Source organism: Oncorhynchus gorbuscha, linkage group LG16, assembly GCF_021184085.1.
Source record: "Oncorhynchus gorbuscha isolate QuinsamMale2020 ecotype Even-year linkage group LG16, OgorEven_v1.0, whole genome shotgun sequence".
Lineage (NCBI taxonomy): Eukaryota > Metazoa > Chordata > Actinopteri > Salmoniformes > Salmonidae > Oncorhynchus > Oncorhynchus gorbuscha.
In genome coordinates this window covers 20,024,043-20,041,418 of record NC_060188.1, presented here as the reverse complement: position 1 = coordinate 20,041,418, position 17,376 = coordinate 20,024,043, and the positions used below count along the sequence as shown (strand labels likewise).

General features: G+C 44.7%; 1 protein-coding gene across 10 annotated transcripts in view; it reads right to left on the bottom strand.

Moving 5' to 3' along the window:
• The window catches only part of LOC123998802 (histone acetyltransferase p300-like), a 32,223-nt gene that overhangs the window by 4,358 nt on the left and 10,489 nt on the right, over positions 1 to 17,376 (bottom strand). Inside the window, exons 7-28 of one of the 10 annotated variants that reach the window (XM_046303952.1) lie at positions 17,194 to 17,296; positions 16,589 to 16,723; positions 16,254 to 16,380; positions 15,917 to 16,100; positions 13,121 to 13,198; positions 11,318 to 11,403; positions 11,035 to 11,175; positions 10,459 to 10,938; positions 9,946 to 10,176; positions 9,591 to 9,783; positions 9,155 to 9,306; positions 6,536 to 6,775; positions 6,286 to 6,374; positions 4,688 to 4,798; positions 4,116 to 4,172; positions 3,778 to 3,855; positions 3,436 to 3,512; positions 1,795 to 1,945; positions 1,155 to 1,415; positions 760 to 925; positions 448 to 621; positions 59 to 223 (exon numbers count right to left, since the gene is read on the bottom strand). In XM_046303952.1, the coding sequence (XP_046159908.1) occupies positions 59 to 223; positions 448 to 621; positions 760 to 925; positions 1,155 to 1,415; positions 1,795 to 1,945; positions 3,436 to 3,512; positions 3,778 to 3,855; positions 4,116 to 4,172; positions 4,688 to 4,798; positions 6,286 to 6,374; positions 6,536 to 6,775; positions 9,155 to 9,306; positions 9,591 to 9,783; positions 9,946 to 10,176; positions 10,459 to 10,938; positions 11,035 to 11,175; positions 11,318 to 11,403; positions 13,121 to 13,198; positions 15,917 to 16,100; positions 16,254 to 16,380; positions 16,589 to 16,723; positions 17,194 to 17,296 (3,479 nt within the window). The remainder of the gene's footprint in view (positions 1 to 58; positions 224 to 447; positions 622 to 759; positions 926 to 1,154; positions 1,416 to 1,794; positions 1,946 to 3,435; positions 3,513 to 3,777; positions 3,856 to 4,115; positions 4,173 to 4,687; positions 4,799 to 6,285; positions 6,375 to 6,535; positions 6,776 to 9,154; positions 9,307 to 9,590; positions 9,784 to 9,945; positions 10,177 to 10,458; positions 10,939 to 11,034; positions 11,176 to 11,317; positions 11,404 to 13,120; positions 13,199 to 15,916; positions 16,101 to 16,253; positions 16,381 to 16,588; positions 16,724 to 17,193; positions 17,297 to 17,376) is intronic. The other 9 variants (XM_046303953.1, XM_046303955.1, XM_046303956.1 and 6 more) reach the window with 9 other exon arrangements.

Genomic DNA, 17,376 nt, shown 5'->3' with positions numbered 1-17,376 from the left:
GGGGACTGAGAATATGTGTATGTGGCTTTATTTAGAAGATGGCGACAGCATCAAATACCTCCTTGTGTTTCTCCATACAAGCGTAGAGCTTCTGGGAGAGGTCATTGGACACATTGGGCATCCCTGGTTTCTTCTTATTGGCTCGGATCAGGCTGCTGTTCTTGTTCTTGCTCGTCTTCTTACTGTTCTTCTTTTTGGCATTCTTGCTGTCACTTTTCGGGGCCTATGTGTGGAGAACACCAGATTAACGCCAATACATTCCATTAAAGCACTGAATCTGAAGCAGCCTCAAAATGGACCCAATTAGCAATGGTTCAATATCTATCCTCTAAGCAATACTTAACAACATCTACTCCTATCATGTTATTATTGAGGACAACCAATATCCCACACCCTGTACCATATTCACAAAAACACTCCTCTCTCCTGTTGTATTGAAGTCCTTACACTCACATCTACGCTCTCGCTGGAGGTGCTGTTCTCCTCCCTCTTCCTCTCTTCCTCCTCCTGCTCCAGCTCCTTGATGCTTTCCTCCAGCACGTTGGGCCAGAAGTCCCCCTCAAAGTATGGTAGTTCGTTGGCACTGGTGAGACGGTCCTCTGTGGCCTGCTTGAAGACATCCTGAAACAGAGCATGAATAAGATGTGTCAAGGGGGGTGGGGGGACTACATGCATACAATTACCTCAGAAGAAAGCAGTTGGATTTCTGCCTGGCACAGCCTGTGCTATGTCTGACAAAACAAAACTGATTGTAGTCACCTTGTAGTCATGCACAATGCGCTCAACTACGGCCTTGTCCAGCATCTTCTTGTACCACTCCTGTAGACGCTTGGGCTTGGGGATCTTCTGGTCCACAGGATGACAGTGGAAGATGTAGTCGTCCCCTTCACTTGGGGGACAAGCCCAGATGTGCCCTGTTGTAAACCTGCCATGGGAGAGGTAGGGTTGAAGAATCAGACCAGCAACTGGAAGGAGTGAATCTTATTAGAACAATAAAGTAGAATGAAATCTGCAACTGACCCTTTAGAGATTTAGTACATATCATTACACTATGTTTAGAGTGATGAGGTCAAGTTGTGTTCTCAAGAATCTATGCCCACTAATAGGTTGAGCTTAGTAAAAAATAAAAAAAATAAAAAGGCCTTGTCTCTTACCCCAACTTCTTGACGTACTCCAGGTACCCTATGAGTATCTCATGGTAGACGCCTGTGCGGAGGTGTCGAGGTTGGAAGAAGTGCACGCTGTCCAGGTAAGAGATATACACGCGTCTCTGGTTGGGCGGAGGGCTGTCTGAACCGTACTCCTGCACATGCATGCCGAAGAAGCAGACGTCAGCCCCGTCTATGTCCTCGAACGCAAACAGCGCCTTCGTCCTGTAGGGAAAGGACTCGGACATCTCCCCGGTGTCCACAAACCTGTATCAGTTAAAGGACAGCATAAGTAGACACACCTACACAAACCTGTATCAGTTAAAGGAGAGCATAAGTAGACACACCCACACAAACCCTGTATCAGTTAAAGGAGAGCGTAAGTAGACACACCTACACAAACCTGTATCAGTTAAAGGAGAGCGTAAGTAGACACACCTACACAAACCTGTATAGGCTCTGTCCCATGAGAACAGATAACGTTGTTAGGATAAGTCTAACTCTCCAGTCTACAATGGGACTAATTGAAATCCCACATGAACCGTGAGTCCATTTACGCTAGGATCAATTTGACATCATTCTTGGTAGTCTATATTTGACTCCATGTTAAAGATTCACTACCCCACTGTGCCCTCAAGACTCTCACCTGGACTTCATGCCTGGCTTGACCTCCACCACCTTGTCGGAGACATGGACCACACGGATAGTGACGTCACCGGACTCTGGATGGTTCTGCCGCCTGAGGTAGTCATTCACTCGCCCCTCTAGGAAGCTGCCCAACTTAGTTTGGGGCAGCCCTGTGAAAATTAAGTAGGGGAAGAATAGAATGGGAGAGGGAGGGAGAAAGAGGAGGGAAGAGAGGAAATGGGTGATAAGAGATTAAAGGAAAGGTCACATGGTTTTGGTAAAAGCCAACCCAGTCTGGGGTGGTAGGTAGGTGTATCGGGGTTATGTCTGTTAAGTAGCTCAGAGCAGAGAACTTCACTAGTGACATTAAAGACGGAAGAACCACTGGGCTCTAATCTGACAGTTAAAAAATGTTTTTATAAAAGGGCAAGTCAGAAGCATACAAACTCAACCACTGACTGCTTCTAGAGTGTTTCAGAGTACTCTGGAATCAGTCTAAGGCACTTGGTCAATTAATATCTAAAATGCCTTGATAGCGTTGTCAATTTGGCAACTAACAACATATCTGAGACTTGGACTAATCCTCTGCTCTGAAAACTCAATAAATCAGAAGATATGACAAGGTGCAAACTAGATCTGACACCATATAAGGACATTCCCCCCTCTTCCATTCAAGACATATTTCATTGAGGTCCTTGTATGAGACTAGGCTAGTTGGTCCTTTTAATTTGCACGCCCGCTCGCCTACCTGTGGCTCCCTAAAAACTTTGCCTTCATTGAGGGTGTGGAGAATGGGATGGGGGAGGTAAGATTTTCCACACGTGGAAGGATTTTAGGCTCTCAAAAACAGGACAACTGTCAAAAAAGTTGGGGGGAAAAGCGTGAGTATCGATGCCATTGCAAACGGAAAAAAATTCACCCAAAATATGATGATTTCTGGACAGTGGACACCCACTGAGGAAAAAAATATGACATAAATAAGGCTCCAAGAAGATTTAAAAAAAATATTTAAAAAAGGAGGTCCATGACTGCCTCAGTGACACATAAACCTTAAAAACAGCAAACTGTAAACCGAGAAACCCTGAATGACAATGTTTTGCCATGGCCAGTGTGTACAGGCCTGGGATAAGAGTGAAATCGAACCAGAAAAGGCTGCAGCGGACTGGCAGCGGCAACTATTGTCTGAGGACTGGCTTCTGAAATACAAAAATAGGGTTGGTTACATATAACATTTTCATTGGGGAGGGAGGGGGAGATACGAAAGGGTTGGGTCATGGAAATGGAAATGGAAAAAGGTAGAATGTGTGTTAACTGGAACACTCGTCCTCTCGAGTAGTGTATCAGGGCGTCGGGAATTAAACCAGACTGCCTCGGAGGAAATAAGAAAATTATTTGGAATACACAGTGCACCAAATCATACATTTATACAAAGATTTGAAGGGGGGGAAAAGTCAGTTGCGTCTTCACATGAAAGTATGGTGTTATACTTGTGGGATGTGTGTTTAGGAAATTAGCATGTGTCAGTAACAGCACCAAAGGAGAAGAGGGATAAAGAGAACACCGAAAAGAAACGGCTGAGTGACTGGAGAGGGGAGGGGAGACACAGACTGACACCCCGATGAAGATGACGGTAGATGAGCGCCCCCCGTTTGTCACTTACTCCACTTACTTCTGGCCGCGTATTTGTTCTCTTTCCGCGTCTTATTGGCCTTCTTAAGGCAGCTGTCACATACAAAGCTGTGGAGATGAGAGGAAAAGGAACACATGCATTTGTTATTTATCATTTCTCAGTGGCCTTCAGCTTCACTTCTCTTTGCCCTACTGAATAAGTTGTCTGCAATGAATGTTGTAAGGTATTGCTGAGGGTCATGAAGGCAAACGGGCAACACAACCACTGTAAGATTGAACCTGGAACTGCACCTTGGAATAAAGTGGGCAGTTTCACAGTTCTAACAGTCGCATTCACGTAAGATGTACAGAATGTGTACACAGGTTGGCTCACCCTGCCGGCCATATGGTGTCATTATGCAGGACACAGATTTGGTGCATTTTTCGCCCACAGTCGGTACATTCCACAAGCCTACAGAAGAGAGAGAGGTGGACAGAGAGTCACGGGTTATTGACACCATGTGTCACACACGGAAATAGTCATTATCTTCTCAACGGGAGGTTCAACTAGCAGAACAGTTCAAACACAAAAGCCATGACGATAACCTTGAGTAACTGACTAAAGCACAGTAAAGATGAAATATTACAGTATCTCAAGTTCATGCAAATGTACCACATGGAAAACAAGTACAGATCAAATGTAAAAGGGGAAGAAAAAAAAAGAGTAGGTACCATTCTGGGTCGAGCGTGTCATTCTTCTTCCTCTGAAACTGATCTTTGCTGATGGACCTGTGAAGAGGAGGGAGAGAGGCCCAGGAGTGTGGGAGGTAAGAACAGACTCAAGCCAATCACTGGGCCAGAAATGCAATGTACTATATTACAGCCACAAAGAAGTCACAAGCAATATATACAGGCTAGGATTCAGCCATTTTGAAAACATAATCTAACACTTCCAGAACATTAGGAGCCCTCAGTATGTTGGGGTTTTGGCTGAAGAGAGAAGAGGCAGAAATCAAGTAAAAGGATGGAGATGGCAGTTGAGATTAACTGCTGCCTTAAAAGAGGTAGAGGAGAGAGAAATGCATTTGATTTTTATTTTAAGTTGACCATTTCACTAAGGGAGAGACTGAAAAGGTATTCAGTGATGGGGAAAAAGAGAAGTCCCATTGAAGAGCTTAAACATTTCTCAAACGCATTGATAAATCAATCGAACCAAACGATATTTACATGTCATCAAAATGAGCAATAGAAGAACCATGTCAGTATTAACATGGTGGGGGGGGGGGGGGGGTGCTAGTACTCACGTCTGAGGCTGAGAAGGATCATCCCCCAGGGACACGCACTCGCCCTGGATTTCGTTGAAACACTTCTCACAGAAGTGGTACCTGTCAGCAAGAAGCCCAAATTGTGGTGAACTAGACCATTCGCCAACCGCACAGCCAATCACAGAGAAGGCACGAGGAAGCAGTCACCAATCAGGCAGGGCAGGACAGGCCAGGAGAAGAGCAGAGGGCAAGGTCGTCGCCAGGTAGCAGCCAATCATGATGCAGGGTTTTTGTGTGGGCAGGTGTTTTGATTTTGCAGTTAAAATTTGGAGTGGATGATTGGTCACACCAAAGCAGGCCAATGCAGACATCACAAGCGTTAAAAAAGGAGGGAGAGAAGGGAAGAGATGGGGGAAGGGAGGGCAAAATGAATATTAAAAAAGCGTGAAATAAATCGTTACAGGTCGAGACGAGGACAATGGAGGGATGAATAGGATGGGAAGGTTGAGGAACATGGAGAACATAACATCAACAAGGACAGAGATCCAATGCAAAGCACAGATTAGTGTCAGTCAGTGAGTGGACAAAAACATAATTAAAGGGATACTCCGAGATTTTGGGAGCGAGGCCCTTTATCTACTTCCCCAGAATCGGATGAACGTCGATAACATTTTTATGCCGCAGTGTGGTTAAGGAAGTTAACTAGCATTAGCACAATGACTGGAAGACTATGGGTAATTGTGCTACTGCTAGTTAGCATTGACTCATGAAACTACCTCTATCTTTCTTCCTTCATAATCGACAGACAAAATTAATCCACAAATTAATCTGCCAAAATCCCAAAGTATCCCTTTAAATTAACACAGTAAAAAGGGGGGGGCTCAAAAAACAGTGTGGATGAGGAAAAGCAAGTGGTAGTGCAACAGCGACCGATCATCCTTCTGCTCCATTTATAAAGAGGGTTCCTTTCTCGTGTTGGAGAGGAAGTATCATACATGTAGTGAGGTTGTTAATACTGTTGCCCTAACATAACTACACTATAGTGATTCTGTCTTGACGGTGAAATGAATCAAGCCAATCAGCTCTACAGCTTTGTTCAATGAAATGTTCTGCAAATCAAAGTGTTCACTGCAGCTGTGCAGCAATATCGCCCTGAGTCTTATTTGAAGTATTGTGTCCAAAATAAATTATGTATCCATTTGCCAAATATCAGTTTGATTCAATTCCTTACCTGTAATTGATAAATACATTTCTCTATGCATTCTAAGTAGACTAGTGAAAACATGTAGATTTCAAAATAATCTCAAGACAGGGAACCCACTTTGTAAATGTCAAAAGTGAAAATTAAATTGGTGAAGGATGAAGATGAAAACGGTGGCAGGGTGTAACCATTTAAAGCCATATTAAAACTTAACTCATTTGTGATGAACAATGCTATACTGCAGAGAATATCAGCATGCACAATATCACAATAAGACAATCACTCAAGTAGATTTGTGAAATGTGGATTTATATAAAATATTCAGAAAACATGACTTGTGTATGTGGGTGTGTGTGTGAGCGAGAACCATTGAGGGTGTGAATGACCCTGCTCCTTTCAGTGTCTGAGTATGTTTGTGCTTCTGTACGCCCCTTACCTGTTCTGGTAGCTAAAATAAGCAGCGTCGCGCGGGATGGTGCATAACTGTTTCCCATAGCAGCATAGCGTTTGAGGGGAAAACTCAAGCTGCAAACATAAGAGGACATAGTAAGAGATAGTCTATGTACTGAAAAAGACTTAACCAGGAAGCCAATTATTTTGTACGATAGTATGTTTAACACGCAGTGGTAAGGAGAAGGTAAAAGCTGTGCTGACTTCAATGACTGATGTTACACACATCCACTCACCTTCCTCCCGCAGCAGTAGCCCAGGCCCTGCATAACCGGGTCGATTTCGGCTTCGAACACCTCGGCCAGCTTGGAGCAGTACTTATAGACGCGGGACGTCTTGCGGTTGTACAGCCAGGCGTTGTTAAACATGAGCCAGATGTCATCCACATATTGCCAGGGCTCCTGGTACTGTCCCGTGTCCAGCTTGCGCTTTATCGTCGACAGGTCTATGGGGTTCTTTACAATGTCAAAGTAGTCCTGGAGAGGACCAAGTCCAGGTGTCAGCGAGAGTACGGTTCAGCCCGGAAAGGAAGGTGGGGAGAAAAGGGATGTGGTCATTGATGCAGGGGGTGGTGGGGGGTAGAGATGACCATGGTCGTCATCATCATCATTGTAGTTGTTGAAGTAGCAGAAGTTGTGGTGGACATCCAGGTGGAACCAGAGGAGGGGAGAGAAGAGGGTGCAGGGGACAATGTTGACGGCTGCAGAGAGGTTCACATGCAGACAGAGAGACATGACAGCTTCTCCCCTTCATCACTCAAACTTTGCACCATTTCTACATTAAATGGGGAACAGGTCAAGGAAGGACACTTGGGTGGCCATGCTTGTCCCCTCCCATTCTGCCCAAATTCAAACTCCTCAAATCAAGACTAGATTAGTACTCTAAAGGCAGACCAACCTTTACATCCAACAGTTATCAGAAACGACAGGAAAAGCACCTGTTGTGCAGTGTAAATGTGTGTTTGTTTGTCAAGCAGTGAGACGGTTCCAGTGCAACCGCTTCCTCCTCTACAGACTCTCCTGAAGGAGAGCATCTTCAGGGCATGAGTCAGGGTGCAAAGCTGAGGTGAACAGAGCAGTAACATCAGTCAGTCCAGCAGTAACAACACACACACTGGTAAACTGGCAGCATGGAGGTTGGCAACACGGCAGTCAAAGCCAAGAGCACTGAGACAAAGGGGCAAAGCCAAGGATCTCTCTCCAGGGAAACACAAACAGGAAATGAGACCCTTCACTTTGACAAACAGAGGACACAGCAGCCTGTGATGCATGAACACATGGCACAAAGTATGCTGCATTCCATTCATCTGAGCTCAATTACAACAACTATGAGTGCTGTTTCTACCATTGTATTGGAAATTGAGGTGTGATAATCCCATTGTGGATGGATAAATCCCTGCACTTATAAAGGTGTGGTATTGCTAGTTATTTGAGCATGTTAAAGGTATTTGAGCAGTTTCTGAGCCTGGTTGTGTGTCCATGTTGAATACCCAGGTGGTGTTCTGGGGTCAGGTGCATCACTGGGGCTATTGAGGGTTACTGAGGAGAAGTGTGCCAATGACCTCTGAGAATGGAGTAAGTGTGCCCTAGCACTGCTTGAGGAGAATTAAAACTATGGTGAGGACCATACGATATTAAGTCCCCCTCTCAGGCTGCATTTACAGTCAGCCTATAGTTCTGATCTTTTTCTACTAATTGGTCTTTTGACCAATCAGATCAGCTCCTCTGCCAATAATTGGGGGAAAAATATCAGAATTGGGCTGCCTGTGTACATGCAGCCTCAATGGCGTACAAACAATTATTGTAATTAGTGCCAGACATTGCCTGGGTATCTCTTCACGGGTGTTCATTAAGAGGTCTGAGATATTTGATTTGCTAGCTATTAGCATTATCTGAGACACACTACTGCTGCATACAGGCATTGGCACAACTCTTCACATAACTCACAATCAACTTCAACAATACTTATTACTGGCGAGGAACTGTCTAGAAAGCTTCTATGAATAGGCATATGTGGGAGAAAAAAAATGCAATTGAAAGAAGGCAGTTGAAAGAATAAAAGAAAGTAATGGGCTATGAACGTTTTTCACTACTAAATTTCCCTTTTAGGGCATGTTACTTTAAACGCAGAACGGTGATGTGCCACTGATAAAATGGCTGCTTATTTTAGGCCTTTTGAAGTCTGATGAAAGGCAAAAACACAAGCCACCATTAACAAGGCCCGGGGGTCTAACATTCATGGCCAGGGCCAAACCACCCCTCAAGTGTTGATTTGAATCAAAACTGACCGGAAGAAACCCAATCCAAAAATATTTGGCAGAAATTGTTTAAATTTGCATCTCTTAAATGTTACTGACAGACTTATTGATTTCTGCTAACTTGGTTTACAAGCAAAACAAGTTTTAAAAAATGTACATAGCATCGATGTGTTTTTTTTGTGGTGGAAGAGAATTCGAAAGAAGCAAGCATGAGCTGACACACACACACACACACACACACACACACACACACACACACACACACACACACACACACACACACACACACACACACACACACACCCAAGAACCTACAGTAAAAACCAACTGACCTACGTTGGATGTATAGTATACTCTACCTGGGCAGAGACATAACAATCAAATTCAGGATTGAGACAGCTTTCTCTAACACACACACACAGTATCGCTACAACTCCCCTAGCCAACAGTCACTCCCTCAGCCCACTCTTGCACACATGTGGCAGTGGTAAGGATGAAGAGGTATGAAAGAAAAAAGGAATGAGAGAAAAATGAACTAAAAAGAACGGTAAGAACGTTTTTAGAGGGAAGCAAAATGGAAGCCAGCGCAGTCCCTTACCAGGTTAGTTTTGTTACTAGTTCGAATACGTACGGGTATTCCCAGTAACTGGGGGTCCACCGGTTGGCGGAAGGGCAGGGACTCAGGGTCTTGGCGGTACAAGGCCTCCAGGGTGGGCATCAGAGCCTGACGCAGCTCCTCAGGCTTAAAGACTGGGGTAGTGGAAAGGAGGAGGAGAGAGGGAGCGACAAAGGAGAGGAAGTGGGGATGTTGGCAGTGCAAGTGGTGGAAAAGGAGGAGCAAGAAAGATGTGAAAAATTGTTTTTGATTAGGCTGTTTACCGGTGAATATACACGTCGCTTCAAAGATTCATAGCCTAGATCTATACACCATGTCTGACTTAGATGAGAAACAAATGTTGAGGTACATTACTCCTACTCCAGGTACATTACTCCTATGAAGAAGAGAGGAAAGAGTAAGGGGTGGGGGTTCTTACTTTTCCTCTTGTTTTGAGCGCTGGCGGGGGAGCTGTGCGTGCCCGATGCCCCCGAACTCTCCTCTTCGTCCTTGGGCTCAGTCTTCACCTCTGGCTTCCTGTCTCTGTCCTCCATCTTTGGCGTTGCTACCGATGACGATGTGTCCATAGGCTCGCCCTTGCAGCCGTCGCCTGAAGGCTTCTCCTTCTTAATCTGAGAGGGGACATCATGTTCAATATCCTATACACATTTCCAGGCATCATCCTGAATGTAATAAAATCTGTTAGCTGTGTGTAAAATAATCTTCACCACGCTGGCTAGCAAGCACTGTCTTTTGCTTTTGGACCCCTGCCTTAGAAAAACTGGAAGCCTCACCTCAGGTTTCTCCTCTGACTTTATGTCTGCCTGTCCCTTGCCCATCTTCCCAGAGGCCTTCCCCTCTCCCTGGTCCTCGGCATCCTCATCGTCCTGCTGTTTCACCTCCATCTTGGGCTCAGCTGGGGCAGGGGCGTCAGACGAGGTCAGCTGGGAGCTAGGGTCCACGCTGCTCACCGAGGCCGGAGTGGAAGCCTGGCCGTCTGCCGCCAGTGAAGACTTCTGAGACAGCTGGGAGGACAGAGAGAGAAAAGTTAATGGAAAGGAAATTAATAACAGAACCAGCCAAAAAAGATAGTGAAAAGAGTGAACAGGCAAAGACGTAGACCAACAAAGAACAGAGGGCAAGAGAACGGCTAAGGTGTCTGTCCAGGCAACGAGGGAAATCTCAGAGACGTGACGGTATATGGAGGTATAGCCAGAGATCAGGGATCAGCTTAGAAATCCAAAGAAAATAACTTCTGACAACCACAAGGAGTTGGGTTAGTGAGACTATGGGGGGAAACTACTCACTGGAGTTCGCGGAAGCTGGGTTGGCACATGGGCATTCTGGGTAGGCACAGACTGAGCCTGCCCCGTCTGGAGGACTCCAGAAGCTCCACCACCGTTTGTCTGCTGCTGGAGCTGACTGGGCTTCTCAGAGTTCATTCCTTGCCCCATTGGTTGTGACGACGCTAGCTGCTGCTGCGGGAGCGGAGTGGCAACCTGGGGCAGGTTGGGCGTGTGAGGCTGGGGGGTTTGCGAGCCTGGCAGACCAGGCGGCTTCTGATGAGGGGTTGGCGTGAGGCTGCGTGCCGGGGAGGGGGAGTTCTGTCGGATGGGGGTGCAGTGCGGGTGTGAGTTGAGCTGAGAGGAGTTGGGCAGTTGCAGGTTGGAAGGAGGGCCTCCACCTACACTGCCTGGCCCCATAGAGCCCTGGGAGGGCCCCAATCCTGCCACTGAGCCTGGCTGGGCTGCAGGGCTGCTGACCGGGAGCGAGGGCGGCGTGGGCATCTGGAAAACACCATGGAGGAGACGGTTAGAGTTAATAGCAAACAACTACTTTACTGTCACCCTTTACTTATAGCATTGGTTCCAGTATCTATTTACCTGTGCCACACCTCCTTGTGGCCCTGGATGGTTCATGCTGACTGTGCCAGCCCCGAGGCCAGGACTGGACCCAGGAAACTGACCAGGAGGGAGGTACTGGGGCACGTTGGGCTGCCCCATCCGCGTTGGCCCCATACCCATCTGAGTGAGACCAAACAATATAAATTACTCAATTTTGTTCTAATGAGACCATGGTTAAAATGTTGAAATATAATACATTTCTATCAATATTGAATGCAGTTAAACTTAATTTGGATATTTGTAATGAGAGATGGCGACGAACCTGATTTAGAGGTCCACCAAGTGGGAGGGGAGGCGTTGACCTCTGACCTAATGACTGCATACCCATTTGTCCAAACTGATTCATCCCTGAGACAGACGAGAGAGAGCAAACCAGTAACACACATTAGCCACCAGTATATGTCCACCCTTCAAACTGGTTCGGGTTGTGTCAAGCAGCAAACTAAGCTGAGCATATACAGTTCAAAGTTTTACATACCACTGTGGTTGGAGTCATTGGAGTCATTAAAACTTGTTTTTCAACCACTCCACAAATTTCTTGTAAACAAGTCGGTTAGGACATCTACTTAGTGCATGACATGTAATTTTTCCAACAATTGTTCAGAAACAGATTATTTCACTGTATCACAATTCCGGTGGGTCAGAAGTTTACATACACTAAGTTGACTGTTCCTTGAAACAGCTTGGAAAATTCCAGAAAATTATGTCATGACTTTAGAAGCTTATGATAGGCTAATTGACATCACTTGAGTCAATTGGAGGTGTACCTGTGGATGTATTTCAAGGCCTACCTTCAAACTAAGTGCCTCTTTGCTTGACATCATGGAAAAATTAAAAAGTCAGCCAAGACCTTAAAAAAAAAAAGTAGAACGCCACAAGTCTGGTTCATCCTTGGGAGCAATTTCCAAATGCCTGAAGGTGCCACGTTCATCTGTACAAACAATGTCACACAAGTATAAAAACCATGGGACTACGCAGCCGTCATACCGCTCAGGAAGGAGACGCGTTCTGTCTCCTAGAGATGAACGTACTTTAGTGCGAAAAGTGCAAATCAATCCCAGAACAACAGCAAAGAACCTTGTGAAGATGGAGGAAACCAGTACAAAAGTATCTATATCCACAGTAAAACGAGTCCTATATCAACATAACCTGAAAGGCCGCTCAGCAAGGAAGAAGCCACTGCTCCAAAACCGCCATTAAAAAAAGCCAGACTAAGGTTTGCAACTACACATGGGTACAAAGATCGTACTTTTTGGAGAAATGTCCTCTGGTCTGATGAAACAAAAATAGAACTGTTTGGCCATACTGACCATCGTTATGTTTGGAGGAAAAAGGGGGATGCTTTCAAGCTGAAGAACACCATCCCAACCGTGAAGCACGGGGGTGGCAGCATCATGTTGTGGGGGTGCTTTGCTGCAGGAGGGACTGGTGCACTTCACAAAATAGATGGCATCATGAGGGAAGAAAATGAAGTGGATATATTGAAGCAACATCTTAAGACATCAGTCAGGAAGTTAAAGCTTGATCGCAAAAGGGTCTTCCAAATGGATGACCCCAAGCATACTTCCAAAGTTGTGGCAATATGGCCTAAGGACAACAAAGTCAAGGTATTGGAGTGGCCATCACAAAGCCCTGACCCCAATCCTATAGAAAATGTGTGGGCAAAACTGAAAAAGCGTGTGCGAGCAAGGATGCCTACAAACCTGACTCAGTTACACCAGCTGTCAGGAGGAATGGGCCAAAATTCACCCAACTTATTGTGGGAAACTTGTGGAAGGCTACCTGAAATGTTAAACAATTTAAAGGCAATGCTACCAAATACTAATTTGGTGTATGTAAACTTCTGACCCACTGTGAATGTGATGAAAGAAATAAAAGCTGAAAGAAATCATTCTCTACTATTATTCTGACATTTCACATTCTTAAAATAAAGTGGTGATCCTAACTGACCTAAAACAGGGAAATTTTACTAGGATTAAATGCCAGGAATTGTGAAAAACTGAGTTTAAATGTACTTAGCTAAGGTGTATGTAAACTTCCGACTTCAACTGTAGGAACAACTTACCTGCAGGGTTCTGCATCCTGTTCACCATCAGATTGGGTCCGGTGGGTCGAACCATGGAGGGGTCAGCATGAGAACCATCTGAGAGTGAAGAGAAACACATTCATTAGCTTTGCATCTATGGCTCCAGTAACCAGGTTTCCATCCAACCATTGCATGCGGATGAATTAACTGACGGCCTGATGGAAACAGGAAATGTGTCGGTAAAATATCCTCATTTCCAAAAACAAAATACGCTAGACAAGGGTGGATAACTGATTAAGCGACAATTCCGGTAGAAATATTGATATAATAACCATCATATCGAAGTAAACTCAGAGTAACGCAATGATATGTTACATTGTAGGCCTACCACAACAACACGACGTGAAAAAGCATGAAGAGTTTATATGCAGATTAAACAAGCTATGATCAACTTCACATGGTGGTTAAGTGCACGGTGATCTTGCAAGTTTCCCCAAAATATTGACGGTAGGCCATTATTTGAATGTTGGTGACAAGATGATTGGTGTTTGGCTGCCAATTAACAAATAAAAGGATCTTGTTCTTTTCATATCATATAACCCACCCTGTCCACTTTACCAGCATACTTGTGTAATTAACAGTTTGTGACAAACCCATCAGTAGAGTTGAAAATGTGCTTGAAACACATTAAACTTCTGTTATTAGTTACAGTACCTGAGAATTAACCGCAAAAGTACATTTTATATGCATTCTGTCATTACACATAGAATTTCATGCAGTTTAAAAGCTATTTGTCACATGTGCAGAATACAACAGGTGTAGACTTTACAGTGAAATGATTGTTTTCAAGCCCTTCTCAATGATGCAGAGTTTAAAAAACAGAGAAATTAACTAAAAAAAAAAACACACACAAAAGAGGAATAAAATAAGTTTGATGGACACAAACCTCTGCTGGGAGAATGCTAATTTAGTTTTTATGCTGATTTTTGAAGTCTTGAAAATCTGTTGCCCATTGGATGGAAATCTAGCTATTGAAGTAAATAGAGCCAGGCAATTGGGATCAAGCAGTGCAAATCATACCTATGTTGAAAGAGAGTAGCGACAGCTGTAGTCGGAAGTTTACATACACTTTTGTTGGAGTCATTAAAACTCGTTTTTCAACCACTCCACAAATTTCTTGTTAACAAACTATAGTTTTGGCAAGTCGGTTAGGACATCTACTTTGTGCATGACAAGCAATTTTTCCACCAATTGTTTACAGACAGATTATTTCACTGTATCACAATTCCAGTGGGTCAGAAGTTTACATACACTAAGTTGACTGTGCCTTTAAACAGCTTGTAAAATTCCAGAAAATTATGTCATGGCTTTAGAAGCTTCTGATAGGCTAAATGACATCATTTGAGTCAATTGGAGGTGTACCTGTGGATGTATTTCAAGGCCTACCTTCAAACTCAGTGCCTCTTTGCTTGACATCATGGGAAAATCAAAAGAAATCAGCCAAAAGAATTGTAGACCTCCACAAGTCTGGTTCATCCTTAGAGGCAATTTCCAAACGCCTGAAGGTACCACACTCATCTGTACAAACAATAGTACCCAAGTATAAACACCATAGGACCATGCAGCCGTCATACCGCTCAGGAAGGAGATGCACTCTGTTTCCTAGAGATGAACGTACTTTGGTGCCGAAAGTGCAAATCAATCCCAGACCAGCAGCAAAGGACCTTGTGAAGATGCTGGAGGAAACAGGTACCAAAGTATCTATATCCACTGTAAAACGAGTCCTATATTGACATAACCTGAAAGGCCACTCAGCAAGGAAGAAGCCACTGCTCTAAAACCACCATTAAGAAAAAGCCAGACTATAGTTTGCAACTGCACAAGGGGACAAAGATCGTACTTTTTGGAGAAATGTTCTCTGGTCTGATGAAACAAAAATAGAACCGTTTGGCCATAATGACCATCGTTATATTTGGAGGAAAAAGGGGGAGGCTTGCAAGCTGAAGAACACCATCCCAACCGTGAACGATGGGGGTGGCAGCATCATGTTGTGGGGGTGCTTTGCTGCAGGAGGGACTGGGGCACTTCACAAAATAGATGGCATCACGAGGATGGAAAATGATGTAGATATATTGAAGCAACATATCAAGACATCAGTTAAAGCTTGGTCGCAAATGGGTCTTCCAAATGGACAATGACCCCAAGCAAACTTCCAAAGTTGAGACAAAATGGCGTAAGGACAACAATGTCAAGGTATTGGAGTGGCCATCACAAAGCCCTGACCTCAATCCTATAGAACATTTGTGGGCAGAACTGAAAAAGCGTGTGCGAGCTCGGAGGCCTACAAATCTGACTCAGTTACACCAGCTCTGTCAGGAGGAACGGGCCAAAATTCACCCAACTTATTGTGGGAAACTTGTGGAAGGCTACCTGAAATGTTTGAACCAAGTTAAACAATTTAAAGGCAATGTTACCAAATACTAATTGAGTGTATGTAAACTTCTGACCCACTGGGAATGTGGTGAAAGAAATAAAAGCTGAAATAAATCACTACTATTATTCTGACATTTCACATTCTTAAAATAAAGTGGTGATCCTGACTGACCTAAGACACTGACTTTTTACTAGGATTATATGTCAGGAATTGTGAAAAACTGAGTTTAAATGTATTTGACTAAGGTGTATGTAAACTTCTGACTTCAACTGTATGTTGTCAAGTGTGTGTGTGTGTGTGTGTGTGTGTGTGTGTGTGTGTGTGTGTGTGTGTGTGTGTGTGTGTGTGTGTGTGTGTGTGTGTGTGTGTGTGTGTGTGTGTGTGTTAAAGTGTCTACTCACTGGACGGCTGTCCGGGGGCCAGAGGTGACTGGCCCATGCCAAGGGGTCCCTGTGGCAGGCCTGAGGGGGGCATGCCGGGTTGCGTGGGCATCATGCCCTGCTTCTGTAACCGCGTCCGCCGCTTCTCCTCCAGTTCCTTCTGGATTTTATAGATCTTCTCAGCCAGGAGGTGGTAGTACTCCGCCTAGTAGCGATTTAGGAAATTCAGTAAATGTATATACACCCTCTAGTCCGCCATTACTTGTTGTGGTCAGTTATTGAACACAGTGATTTAAACTTCCTGGTATACTACTGTAATACCAGTCTTCACCCACAACATTGAGGAGTCAGTTCTCACCCTGCTGTTGGCCGACTCGTACATGTCCCCCTCTACTTTACGAGCGTAAGCCACCAGGTTCTCCATCCGCCGGTCCTTCAGCGCAGCCGGGTCCGGGGTGGGGAAGATGGCCTGCACACTGCTCACCCAGCAGACGGATAAAGAGATACAGAGAGATAAGCCAAAAGACACTGGCAGCCTGCAATGAACCATAATTGTGTGGTGTGGGTGCAGTCCAGAGTCACATATTCAGAGTACCCGTCTAATAGCAACAGCAGATAAAACACTTTTTCATTTAAACTGCAATGGCCTACGTGTCCCCCTCTGTGACTCTGGTGCAGTCAGGGCAGACTCACAGCTTGTGGACGAGGTGGTTGCGCAGGTCCTGAGTGATGTCCTCGTGCCAGTTCTTCCTCATGCCCGCGGATGAGGGAGGGGTCGCCATGGGCATGGAGCCCAGGCTGCCCACCCCGCTGCCGTCGTTCAGCAAACTGAGAGACGACGAGAGAGGGAAAGAAACGACAAGCTGGAAGTCATCATTTTGCTCAAGGTAGTCAATGAAGTAGCTTTGTGAACTTGTGAGTGTGTTGCTGTGTAAAATAATGTTTTAAGTCTTTAGAGCTGGCAGGACCATAAAATCAGTATTGAATTCCAAGGATAGTGAGTTCTTACCTCGATTAACCTCTACCCCTGCACATTGACTCAGTACCGGTACCCCCTGTATACAGCCCCATTATTGTTATGTATGTCTTGTTACTTTTTGATTGATTCAATTATTATTTATTATTTTACTTTAGTTTATTTAGTAAATATTTTCTTAACTCTATTTCTTGAACTGCATTATTGGTTAAGTGCTTGTAAGTAAGCATTTCATGTTAAGGTCTACCTACACCTGCTGTATTCGGCACATGTGACAAATAAAATTTGATTTCAGGGGGAGGGTATGAGTGTGTTGTTGTACCTTTGCACATTCATATTGTTGTGAAGCATGGCATCTGGTAGCAGGTTGGACTGATTGGGGGGCTGCACCCCCACCCCTCCATTCATCCCCATGGGGTTCCCTCCTACAGGGGCAGAGAGGACAGGTTCAAAGCAGTTCCTTTCCTCGGAATCACAACCATTCACTTTAAAAAATGTTCTCCTG